Source organism: Pelodiscus sinensis, chromosome 3 (genome assembly GCF_052426305.1).
Source record: "Pelodiscus sinensis isolate ZL-2025 chromosome 3, ASM5242630v1, whole genome shotgun sequence".
In the NCBI taxonomy this organism is placed as follows: Eukaryota; Metazoa; Chordata; order Testudines; family Trionychidae; genus Pelodiscus; species Pelodiscus sinensis.
The window spans coordinates 27,424,760-27,438,304 of NC_143054.1; the positions used below are offsets into that span (position 1 = coordinate 27,424,760).

Consider the following 13,545-nt stretch of genomic DNA (forward strand, 5'->3'; position numbering starts at 1 on the left):
TGCCACAGGATAGCACCCAGGTTGCTCTAATGTATGCCTGGCTGCTCCAGTGCTTTCTGACAGCCAGGGATAGTGGGAGACTAGAAACAGAGTGACTAGTCCACTGTCAATGGCATCTTCCATAAGCTTTGGCTCACGGGCTTTCAGCGATGGCACAGGGTGAATGCTACAAATCCTGAACATGACAGAGGGTAACCCTGATAAAGATAAATCATTACTAATGAACACATCACACAATATTCTTTCAAACTGGCCCAAAGACAAGGCCAAAGCTGACTATTTTAAGATGTTTCAGAACTGAAATGTCAGAAAATTATTTTTCAGCTGTTTGCATTTATTTTTTATATATATATATATATATATATATATATATATATATATATATATATATATATATATATATATATATATATATATAGTAACATCTTTGTAGTCAGCTCATCAAAACGAGGTGTTACAATGATTTCCATCAATGCACTAGACTGAGCAAATCCTGTATAGAATTGAAATGGTGAGCCAAACCAAAAAATAAAATAAAAAGTTCACCCAACCCCAAAAGTTGTCAATACATTTTAGCTTCAATATAACTAATGAGATGCACATATGATCCTCCTCCTCCTACAGCCACCTGTGGGACAGTCATCTGATTGATGAAAATAAGCAAAAGTCACCACTGCATAGTCTTGTTTATAATATGTCTATTGTTGAAATAGAGCACATTGTGATTTGGTGTCTTTATTTACATTATGTTAGCAAAAAGTATTTTTTTCTGTAACAGAAACCACCATTACACTGAAAGCAGGCAACATTTTTCTTTCACAGAAAGAATAAGAATTCCTTTAACCTTTACACTTTGTTCTTTATGAATGAATAATCCAGATTAAAGATGTATGCATACAACTGCTTGACAGCCAAAGCAAAACAGAGTACACTTAAAAAAGAATCAAAATCTTGTGTTGCTAACAGAACAAGCTTGTGATTTTCCCAACTACTCTACCCTTGGCCAATTTAATAAATATTAGCTAAGAGTGAAATATATTTTTTGTGTTTATACAGCTACAGTCAAACTTCGACAGATCACAGTGCCTCATAATGTAGTAGGGTCTCAAAATGAAACTATTTATATTAGCTACTAATCTATGCTACCATTTTGTTTCCAGTACTAAAAGGTTACTAAAACTGGATTCACTACTTATAGCACATCAGCAAATAAATGCTACAAACCTTCCTTCCAGATTCAATTTGCTCTGGGTGAGATCTGGGTGAATATGCTCCAGATGCTCAGCTTTGAAAGTAAGGCCTTAAGTATTCCAGGAGGGTAACTGAACTGAGAGCATCTTATCTAGTGGCTGGAAAAAATTTATATAATAAATGTACTACTACAGGCCACTAACAAAATAAATACAGATAGACTCTGGCTAATATGTTCATCCAGTAACTCAACAGTTAATGACAAGAGATAATAAATAATATCTAAGCCAGAAGGGGTCAGTAGAGCATCCAGCCTGACTTCCTATATATCACAAACCATTACATTTTACCCTTGTATTGAGCCTAATAATTTGTATTTGGCTTTTGCATATCTTTCAGAAAGGCATCCAACCTTGATTTCAAGATATCAAGTGGTGGAGAATCCACACCTCACTTTTAAAATTTTTTGCCTTATTTCCAATTTGAATTTGGCTTCAGTTTCCTGTTGTTGATTCTTCTTTTCCTTTCTCTGCTAGATTAAAAAGCCCTTTAATACCCAGTATTTTCTTCTGATGATACTCAGAAGCAGCAATTAAATCACCCCTCAATTTTCCTTTTGCTAAATTAAACAGACTAAGGCTAGGTCCACATTGCAGACCTAAGGTATCCCGGAAAAACTCGGCTGCATCCAGGGAACGCGTCTGCTCTTCCGAAATTTTTTTTGGAAGAGCACATGCGCTTTTTTGGCATCCCTGTAAACCTCGTTTTATGAGAAAGAAGGGATATTCTGAAAAACAGATTTTTTTCTGACATTTTGCCCAGTATAGATAGGCCAAATTTCGGAAAAACCTCTTCCGAAAAAAGAGGCAGAAAAAGCTATGCAAATTGTGGTTTGCAATTTGCATAGCTTTTTCTGGAAGAATAGTGCTGTGTAGACATAGCCTTAGTTTCTCAGTCATTGTCTTCAAACCTTGAATCATTTCTGTAACTCTTTTCTGCATCCTCTCCAATTTTTCAACATCTTTTTAAAATGTGGTAAGCAAAAACGGTACTGTGGCACTGATCTCACTAAAGCATTATACAGAGATTAAAAAACTCACATCACTACTCCTAATCCCTGGTTTATACATCCAAGAATCACATCATGTAAGTTAAAGTGTGGTTGTACTTAGAGACATGACTCTCTTCAATTGGCACCTAGAGGCCCACACTGATTTCTCACCAGGACCCAATACCAAATGTGCTCAGTTTGAAACAAAAACAAATGTTTTTTTTATTTATGAACTGCTAGCCTTGCACCCTTGATCTAAGGTCTGAAAGTCAAAATGTGTTCTTCATACTTGTGCACTAATGCTGATTTCAATAAAGTATATGTGCACCTGTAGAGCACATATAATAGTCTTCTCCTGAGTCACAGAGTTGTACAAGAAGCAAAGACTTTGGACACTTGTATAAATGATTATTCAAGATGCAGGGCAATGTGAACTGACCCCTTAACTTTCATATCTGAAGTCAGTGAGTTTTCAAGGCCAGTTATTAGAAAATCCATATTTGGGTGTGCCAATCCATTTCCCACTAGTGCCAGTAGTGGCAAAACCTCCACTGAATTAAATCAGGATCAGGATCTATCCTTTCCTTATAAACTGAGCAAATTTGATACAAGAGACACGAAAATACACTGAACATGGAATCCCATGATGCTATTTTCAGAGAACAATTATGCTTTGGACTGTTACTCCCCAGCCAAATATCTTTAAAAATAAATAAGGTGATCATTTTACTACTCATCTCCAAGCACAATTTTTTTGATCATTTGGCATATGTTGAAGTATACATTTTAAAGCAAAGTACCGCAGTACATTATTTGAAAAATGCTCTTGACTGATCTGCAATATTGACTTCAATGCAAGCCGGTAAAATTTATGACATTGAAAAGTAAGTAACATAACAGAGCAGTAACTACAACCAGTGTCTGTGCAAATGAGAAAAAAAAAGTATGCAGCTATAGTTCTAAAAGTGAAAAGGAAGATTTCATTGATTCCAGAGATGGCCAGATATACAGCAAAACACACACAACTGAAAACATTCTGCAAGGTGAAATCATGAGATGCATCCTTAACCAGCAGCAAGTTCACATTTTAGCCAAAAAAAATGCTTCACAAAATACTTTTTAGTTTTGACAAACCCCTTGAAGTTCTCACCTCCAGCAAATTGCAACTCAGTGCAATCAATGGGTAAAATCTTTACTTTATTGATGTCAACAGGAGTTTTGCCATTTATTTCAACAGGGCCAGGATTTCACTCAGTTGGTTGAATTCTTCCACTTGAATACTTATACTGTGCCTTAATCCAAATGGATTGGCTTTGGAGTAAGGTATTTCTTAATGTGAGTAGGAATGACAGAATCAGATTAAATAGAAAGTAAGGGAAATAAAAACATTGTGAGTGTACATTATTTCCCAGGGGGAAAAAAAGCCAATTTAAACCAGTTCAGGGTCTGGCCCAATAACTCGTGACATAATTCCATGTTTGTTTGTGGGGAGAGGGGGATTATTGTCCATTCTTTTAAATGAGGGATTTCTAATTTGACAGAGGTTGCAGTCTGTACAGAAATGTACAATTTTGTGTTGAGGTGTTGAAACCCTGCCCTTCCCCTCCTGCTAAATGGATGAGAGTTCTGGATAGATGGGAAGATGATTCATGAGAGAACCTGGTGTGGAAAAGATTGAAAACTGCTTTCTTAAACTAAACCTTATAGTATTTTTAAGTGAAAACCAGTATTATTGCATGAGTAACTGCCCTTTTGTCGTAAGAGTGTTGCATATCTTAAGCATGTTGTCTGAGAAGCTGGAAGCACTATTTCCATTCCTAATTACTTCAAATCAGATGTTAAGCATGGAAACACAGTTCCAAATTTGCTTCTAACAAATGCATACAATGCTCACAACAGCACGGATTCCAGCTGATCTGTCCAAGGCAAAAAACAAGCTGTGCCTTTTAAATATAAGATAACCAATCCTTTGAACTGAGGCCAAGAAGCTGCGGATGCATTTAAGGTGAGTCCAGATGAATATCCTGGCTTTCAAAAGGTAGCAGTGGGTCCCTCCAGTACGTGAACTGACTGTAGGTATCAGAACAAGGGAAGTCTGAAGAATGGCTTCTTTTCAGCAAAGGAAACACGTGATCAACCACCTCACAGAGTCTGACGTAACTGGGGGAGGAAAATTGCCATTTAAATGATCTCAAATTGTTTATTCATTTTCATTTATGCCTACCTAAGACTCTAGGAACCCTCATGCACATTACAAATGCAATGCAAAGCTCATCTGCATGAAATGATCAATTCAACCTGCCTACTTCCATCCCTCCATCAGCATTCATTTTGAGCAGTGATATTCAAAGGTGTATGTGTTTGAGAGCAGTTTATGGTAGCTCAATTTGGAAATGGCTAGGTGGTGAAGTGCACATTCATTAATTATGTATTTTAAAAAAACAAGCATTAACGCCCAGATTTTCAAAAGTGACTAGTAATTTGGAGTTTCTCCTTTTTCTGGGTCCCCAACTTGAGACATCCTAAAGAGGTTTAATGTATTTCAAAACAGCTAAGTACTCATACTCTAACAATGTAGCTTCTTTCAGGTGGCTCAAGGAGAGAAGCGAGGACTGCAGGCACCCAAAATCATGAGACAATGTTGAAAATTTGGACTAAAATGTTTATGAGGCTTCAGCATCACAAACCACATCACTTTTCATTCTTTCCACCTGGCTGACTCACTCCTGACATTTCTTGAGCTATCACATTGCAATAATCCATCTACCGTTTCAGGACTGCTCACATGTAGTGACTGTAGCATGATAACTATATATGCACTACAGGTTGAGACTCTCTGAATCAGGATTCTCTGGTCCAGCAACAGCCATGATCCAGCATGGATGTTGTAGGACCAGAGAGTCCCGGTGAAGGGCCTGCAGTAAGGATCCCTGCAGGGCAGCTGATGGTGGGGCTGCCCAGAGATGTTGGGAGCTCCAGTGCACAGCTGCTCAGGAAGCAATTGCCAAGGGAACCCTGACACACATGGCTGTCCAGAGCCCCAGCACAAGGTGCATGTGGCTGCCTAGAGCCGTAGCAGCGATGGCTGCCCAGCAGGGCAGCGGGACCAGCAGAAGATGGGGAGCCGCCTAGGAGGCCAGCTGCCAGGCCAGAAGGGCTAGGCGAGGGGTCCAAAATGACCCCCCTGGCCCAGCAAAGTCCTTCATCCGGGACCAGTCAAGTCCCAAGGGTGTTGGACAAGGGAAGTCCTCCCTATATTTCTTGTTTCTCCTCTATCTGTGACTCTATAAAATAATTTTTAGATGTCTTGGTTACCTGCTGCAAACCATTCTGTATACCTCTCCAAGATAAAGGATTAAAAATCCTCACTTACACTTGTGAGCAGCTACTCACACAAGTATTACTACTGAGTCAATGGAAATGTGCTTGTGATTAAATGTCCACCAGAACAAATAAGAGCATCACAAGACCATAACAGAATTACTCACATGAGTAATTACTCTCGCAAATTTAAATCTACCGTTTTTCTATCCACTATTGTTACCAGTTTACCCTTAGAATCCCATAACTGAAAGAGAAAAATATAGTTATTAATATTTTTTCAGGGTCTGCCTGAAGAACCCTGCTCATGTGAGTGGTTATGTTGGCTATAACAGGACTTCTGCAGTGTGTGAGTGCTTCTGAAACCAAGCCATCAGCTTGTTTAAACTCTGGAAAATTCCCATTAATCTCGGTTGAACAGGAATGTGTATATAGGCACTTTTAGCTGTGCCCACTATATAGTTAGTTTTAAACTTTTTTTGCCCTAAGTCTTTCACATATAAATTCTGAAAAAGGAAACTTTAAAGAAAGAATTATTTAAAGATCACAAAAAATGTAAGAGAGACTCAAGAAACTACATGTAACTTATTTTTGAAACTACAAGTGGACAGCATCCCTATAAGGGCGCATCTACACAGCAGGGCTTAACTCGAAATAAGCTACGCAAATTGAGCTACGTCAATTACATAGTTTATTTCAAAATAGCTTATTTTGAAATTGGGAGTGTCTACACAGCACTTATTTAGAAATGAGCACTTTTCCTCCAACTTCCTTTACTCCTCGTACAATGAGGGTTACACGAGTCAGAGTAAAAAGTCCTCCAGCTTGACAGTATTTCAACATTATTTCAAAATAATGCTAGTTATTTCAAAATAATATTGCTGTGTAGACATACCCTAAGTGAATAAAGTAAACAAATTTTTTAAATGATTGGCTCAATGAATAGTGGAGACTTGATAGTCAAGTAATCAAATGTTATATCAAGCCAAATATTTCATTTTAAACTAGGAAACCTCTGTTAATATAAAGCCAAATAAACCCTCGGTTTTGCTCTCATAATCAGCTGGGTGATGTATATGGCCCATGAAGTACTTGGGACAAATTATTACTTACGATGAGATGTTTGTTTTTGCATGTTCTTGTATAAGTTCCCCTTTGGGATTAACTGTGAATATTCTGTTTAACGAGACCCCCACTTGCTTGTAGGAATAAACATCCTAGCAAAAAAGAAAAAGGTTAACTTAAAACTAATTAAACCTCTGTTTTTCCACAATAAATCTATATAGATGTAGAGCAGAAGAATATATATAGTAAAGTGCAAAATATTAGTACTGAATGTACACGTTATTCTGCATCTGAAGCTTCTGTAACATATTAGCATGTTACACATATTAACTAAGCCTAACAAAATTCATAGGAACTACTTAAGGGCTTGTCTACAAGATGCATTAGTGTGCACTAGAGAGGTGTAAATTCTTGTCCTCAGCAGCATATCGCACAGTTAGTGGCCCTTGTGAACCCCACTAGTATGCACCATGAGTTCCCTGATGCATATTAACATAGTGCTGTATGTAACAGAACTAAGTTAATATGTGTTAGGGAATTTTTAGTACATGGCAACATGATCCAGACTACCCAGGCTACACACTAATGAAGATTAGAACTTAATCCACACTGGTGAATGCTAATGCACTGTTGTAGACAAACCCCAAGTCAGCATAAAACTGCTAGAGAAGATTAAACAGACACAAAGAGTACAATTTTCAAAAGTGGCTAAGTAACTTTTACCTGTCACATTTTGCCCAGGTTTATACTACATAATCACATGAAGCTCACTGTGGTTGTGCTATCTTGAAGAGAGCAAAATTTGGATACACATTTCTAACAGCACCAAAGAAAGTCACTATTTTCAGTGTTTTCAAAGAACTTTACAGATTTTTCATACTTATACAAACACATACGATTCTATTGCTACTTTGCCCTCCATGTTTGTTTCTTTATTCACCTACTGCATATCTACATCCTAAACTGTGAAATCTCTAGAGGAGAGATTGACTTTGCATTATTTGTTTTTTACAGAGCCTAATAAAATATGGTGTTAATTTCTGTTTGAGGCCCTGAGGCATTACCACAAAAGAAATACTGAACAACATCACCAGCACTTCTGCACTTTGTAGTCAAAAATAATTTTAGCTATTACTTACAGCAGGTCTGTTTCCAAAGGCTGCATAAAAGGGTTCTGTGTTTGGATAAAATAAATGCTTGATGTCTGTCAGGCACTGAACTTTAAACTTTTCTGGCTTCTTTTCTATCACTTCCCTAAAATAAAAAAGGAGGTATTTCATAAATACATCAGTTATTTTATTTTTATTTTATGTAATACATGTATTTTATTTAATACATTTCACCTAGCTGGATTCTAGAACTGAAAGCCCCTATATAACCTTCATTTAGAAGCCAGAGCTCCTATTGAATGTAAATAACTGTCCCCATATTTGCACAGATCAAGTTTACAGCAAAAACAAGCTTTCATTAAAAACCCTGTGGTAAAGATGTGGCTACTAAACAAAGGCAGGGGATTATAGACAGCAGTTTCTAAATAAAGATGTGTTTATGGGTACGTCTACACTAGCCCCCTAGATCGATCTAGGGAGGCTAAAGAGGGCGAGCAGAATTGCAAATCAATCCGGGATTTAAATATCCCGCGCTTGATTTGCATTTTCCCAGACGGTTTCCATTTTAGAAATTGACTAGCCCGAAGTAACTGACCGTGTCTACACGCGGCAGTGAAACAGGATTCCAATTTAAAGCCCTAACTCGAATTAGCTGTTATTCCTCCTGCAATGAGGTTTACCAGCTAATTCGAGTTAGGGGCTTTAAATCGGAATCCTGTTTCACTGCCACGTGTAGACGTGGGCAGTTACTTCGGGCTAGTCAATTTCTAAAATGGCAACCGGCCGGGAACATGCAAATCAAGCGCGGGATATTTAAATCCCGGATTGATTTGCAATTCTGCTCGCCCTCATTAGCCTCCCTAGATCGATCTAGACGTACCCTATGATATAAACTGCCTTACTGAAAGCTGCAGAATGGGTCAATAGGTTTATAATAGCTTTCCCTTTGTATGGGTTCTCTATGGGTATGTCTACACTACCCCACTAGTTCGAACTAGGGGGGGTAATGTAGTCATCCGCAATTGCAAATGAAGCCCGGGATTTGAATTTCCCGGGCTTCATTCGCATGAAGCCGGCCAGCGCCATTTTTAAATGCCGGCTAGTTCGAACCCCGTGCCGCGCGGCTACACGCGGCACGGAGTAGCTAGTTCGGATTAGGCTTCTAATCCGAACTAGCTGTACTCCTATTGGAAACTCTGAGAATAATGTGAAGTGGTCACCTAATAGGCAAATATTTTATTGGATACAAGCTACTCCATAATGATACCTGTGAAAGGCTGAGAACAAGCTGCTTGGACTTAACAACAAAGGTCCTTGAGGTAGCACTGTTCCTCGTTCGTTCACCCAGTGCAAATACCCTCTGGTCATGTCTGCCATTCCTATAGCTCGTGCTGAGCAATACAGAAATTTGTACCCGTTTCTATCACACAAACAAACAAACCAGGAAGAAATTACTTTATTATTAAAGCAGGTATTTTCAATATTGTGATATGTTATTTGCCTGTGATATAAGACATAACAATTAGAGATTCAGATCTATCAACTCTTTACTCCATAAGAACTCAAAAATTATTGCAAAGGAGTTAAAACATTACAAGCCAGATAGCAAAAATCTGCATAGCTCCAGTGAAGTTACTAATTTATACCAGTACAGTATCTCTCTTAGGATTTGTACTGCTGTCATATAAAATCTGGCTCTGGGTGTTTGCATCACATCCCTTATCATGTATTAAAATGTCTCCTGTTAAGAACAGAACATTATGCATCCAGCAACACTGTCGCATTAACCTTACTTTCAGATTCTGATATCCTTTCTCTGGTTTAATAGCACATTACTCCACAACTCCAGTAATAGGACTGTTTATAAAGTAACGTACTATTAAATGTGAATTAGGGCATTAAATCTCACCCTTAGGCATTTACATAGTGTCAATCTGTGATATCTAGCTGCTATATAATTAATTTAGTAATTTAAACAGGGAAACTCAAACTTATGGCCATGAAAGCCCTAACAGCTGCCTTCAGTAGCAGATTTAGCAATGTTAATCTTAAAAAAAATCCAAAACAAATATTTTCAAATACAAGGGTTTATTCATAGAACAAAACACCGTTTGCTATGTGAGCTTTCAGGTTGTATTGATCTTACTCTGTGGGGCTTGAAAACTTCTCTCTGACTTCGATTCTCCCCGGATGCACCCATCCAGACTATCTAAACCTTGTTACTTCTTACAGTAGAACATCTCAAAGCCCCAGCCTTGGTCTTTAAAAACTGACACATCTTTGCAGGCTACCAAGTGCTTGTCAAGGCCCTTATCGTACATTTCAACCACCATGTTTTTCTCTGACACTGAAATACCATCAACTTTCCCTTCCCCATCAGCTCTTTGCATCCCTCTACAGTAGGAGTGGGGAACCTCAGGCCTGGGGACCACTTGCAACCCCCGGCTTGCATGGACCCAGACCCCAAGGCCCAGGGGTGTCCCAAGGCTCCAGGCCCCAACCCACCGCAGAGATGGAGCAGAAAACATCTATCAGGCTGGGCCCCACTAAGCTCTGGTGTGGGGGGGAATGTGGAGAGTGTCTTTCTCTTCACAGTTGAGGGCCAAGTCAGTAGGGTTTTGTTTTGTATTTTTTTGCTTTTCACTTGTGTATGGTATCTGACTGATTTTTCTGTAGGTCACTGGCTCCCCCAACCCAAAAAAGGTTCCCCATCCCTACTCTACAAGTTCTCCCTGCATGACTGCATCAAGCACAAGCTTCGTGTCACTTTTAAATCCTTCGCCATTTAGCATGATCCTATTTATCTTTCCTGTTATACATGTAATTTACTCATTTCTTGTAAATAGCTGCTACAACACCTTAGAGCTGTGAATAGGCATTTGGTTTTGCATTTCAATTGAGAGAAATTAACATGAAGATATTTGCTGAGTACTTACTGGCTCACTTTATGGTACAACTTTGCAATCCCTTGATGTGTCCAATCCTTGCCGAGAGTGGGCAAAATATGACCTAAAGTATCGGACCTGAATAAAGATGGGCAAAAAAACAGCAAATGAACTACAAGAAAGAACTCCCAAAGAACAGGCAGAAGCAACTGTAAATTATATTTTTTCAAGGAAAGGGTGGTATTGATATAGTCCCTCCTATGCATTCATTTGATAGTCTGTTGGCTATTGCACTGGCCTGAGATTCAAGAGATCAAAGTTTTATACCAAGATATGGCACAGATCTTCTGTGTGATCTTGGCAAATAACTTAATCCTTCTGGTCCAGATCCTCAAAGGCATCTACCACCCATTGATTTCAATGGGAGCTAGCCAACTACATTCTCTTGAGGATCAATGCCTCTGGGCTTAAGTTCACCATCTATAAAATGGAGGAAATAGCTTTTCTGGCTCCATTGTAAGTGTTTATATTATGTAGCACGCAGAGGCTCTGCTGTGAAAAGCACAGTACAGATACAATCAGACAGTGCCTACCTTGACAAGCTTACAATGCAAAAGAAAAGACAGACAATGTACCACAAGGTGGAGATGGAAAAAACAGTGGCACAGCACAGTGAAATGACTTAATCACAACCCAATCACTCAATCACAGGTGTAGATCACAGACTTCCTCAATCCTATTCTGGTGTCCAGTCCACTAAATCATGCTGCCTTATCTGACTGGATTAGTTCACGCATTGGTAATATCTCTAAAGCCAGAATCTCTAAAAGCAAAAGAGGAGAAGCCTTCTACTCCCGAGACTGGGAGGTCTGCAGCCACCATTGCGAGGAGGAAACAGAGTAGTGATAGTTGGAGACTGTCTTTTGAGGGGGGTGGAGGCACCCATCTGTTGCCCTGACATGTCATCTTGGGAGATATGCTGCCTGCCAAGGGCCCGCATCCGAGATGTTACGAGGGTACTGTCAAGGATTATCCAGCCTTCTAACTACTACCCCATGCTACTCATCCATGTGGCCACTAATGATACCGTGAGGTGTGACTTTCAACAGAACAAAAGTGAAGGACTCTGGGAGTACAGGTGAAGAAGTATGGAGCACAGGCGGTATTTTCTTTAGTCCTTCCAGGCAATGGTAGGGGCCCAGACAGAGACAGGTGAATCCTGGAGGTGAATGGCTGGCTGAAAAGATGGTGTTGCCAGGAGGGCTTTGGATTCCATGACCATGGGATGCTGTCCCAAGAAGGAGGACTGATAAGCAGGAATAAGGTTCACCTTTCAAGGAAGGGCAAGAGAGTACTTGGACACAGACTGGCTAACCTAGTGAGGAGGGCTTTAAACTAGGTTTGATGGGGGTAGGTGACGAAAGCCCACAGGTAAGTGAAGAACATGGAGACCTGGGAGATGAGTCAGAAATGGGAGGGAGCATGGGCTATAATAGCAAAGATAAAGGAGGGGCAAGACAGAACTGGGGAACAAAATCAAATCTGTATCTTAGGAAGGTAAGGAATAAGCAGGAAGAACTTAAAATGATAATAAACAAACACAACATAGTTGGTATCACAGAGACTTGGTGGGATAATACACACAATTGGTATAGAAGCGTACAGCTTGCTAAGGAAGGATAGGCAGGGGGAAAAAGGGAGGAGGTTTTGCCTAATATATTAAAAATGTATACACTTGAGCTGAGGTGTAGATGGACTTAGGAGACAGACTTGTTAAGAGTCTCTGGGTTAGGTTCTGGGTTAGGTTCAAGAAGATTGATGGTGACAAGATGCCTAACATAGTGAATGATGGTGGAAATGGGGTAGGTTTAGAAATTAAAATTAAAAAAGAACAAGTTAAAAATTACTTAGAAAAGTTAGATGTCTGCAAGCCACTATGGCCTGATGAAATGTATCCTAGACTACTCAAGGAGCTGATAGAGCCTTTAGGTGTTATCTTTGAAAAGTCATGGAAGTCCAGAGAGATTCCAGAAAACTGGAAAAGGGCAGCTATAGTGCCCATCTATAAAAAGGGAAATAAGAATAACCCAGGAAACTATAGAACAGTCAATTTAACTTCTGTGCTCGGAAAGATAATGGAGCAAGTAATTAAGGAATTAATCTACAAACAACTGGAAAATAATAAGGTGACAGGTAACAGCCAGCATAGATTTGAAAAAAAACAGATCATGTCAAAACCAATCTGGTAGCTTTCTCTGATAGGATAACAAGACTTGTAGAGAAGCGGTGAATGAGGTATACCTAGACTTTAGTAAAGCATTTGATATGGTCTCACATGATCTTATGAATAAACTATGGAAATACAACATAGATCGGACTACTATGATGTGGGTGCAAAACTATCTGAATAATCATTCTCAGAGAGTAGTTATTAACAGTTCACAATCATGCTAGAAGGGCATAACAAGTGGGGTTATGCAGGGGTCTGTTTGGGACCAGTTCTGTTCAATATCTTTACCAATGATTTAGATTATGGCATAGAGAGTATGATTATTAAGCTTGCAGATGATACCAAGCTGGGAGGGGGTGCAAGTGTTTTGGACGATAGAATCATAATTCAAAATGATCTGGACAAACTAGAGAAATGGTCTGAGGTAAACAGGATGAAGTTTAAGAAGGACAAATGCAAAGTACTCCACTTAAGAAGGAACAATCAGTTTCATACATACAGAATGGGAAGTGATTGTCTAGGAAGGAGTACTACAGAAAGGGACAAGCTGAATATGAGTCAACAACATGACACTGTTTCAAAAAGAGCAAACATGATTCTAGGGTACATTAACAGGATGTTGTGTGTAAGACACAATAAGTCATTCTTCTGCTCTACTCTGCACTGATTAGGCCTCAGTTGAAGTAGTGTGTC

General features: G+C 39.2%; 1 protein-coding gene across 9 annotated transcripts in view; it reads right to left on the reverse strand.

Annotated features, from left to right (window-relative positions):
* Window positions 1-719: 719 nt before the first annotated feature.
* The window catches only part of LPIN1 (lipin 1), a 134,582-nt gene continuing 121,756 nt past the window's right edge, over window positions 720-13,545 (reverse strand). For all 9 annotated transcript variants that reach the window (XM_006138553.5, XM_006138554.5, XM_075923487.2 and 6 more), the window contains 5 exons: window positions 10,674-10,760; window positions 9,005-9,157; window positions 7,768-7,882; window positions 6,677-6,780; window positions 720-4,402 (listed from right to left, as the gene is read on the reverse strand). In XM_006138553.5, coding sequence (XP_006138615.2) covers window positions 4,243-4,402; window positions 6,677-6,780; window positions 7,768-7,882; window positions 9,005-9,157; window positions 10,674-10,760 — 619 coding nt within the window. In that variant the 3' untranslated portion in view covers window positions 720-4,242. The remainder of the gene's footprint in view (window positions 4,403-6,676; window positions 6,781-7,767; window positions 7,883-9,004; window positions 9,158-10,673; window positions 10,761-13,545) is intronic.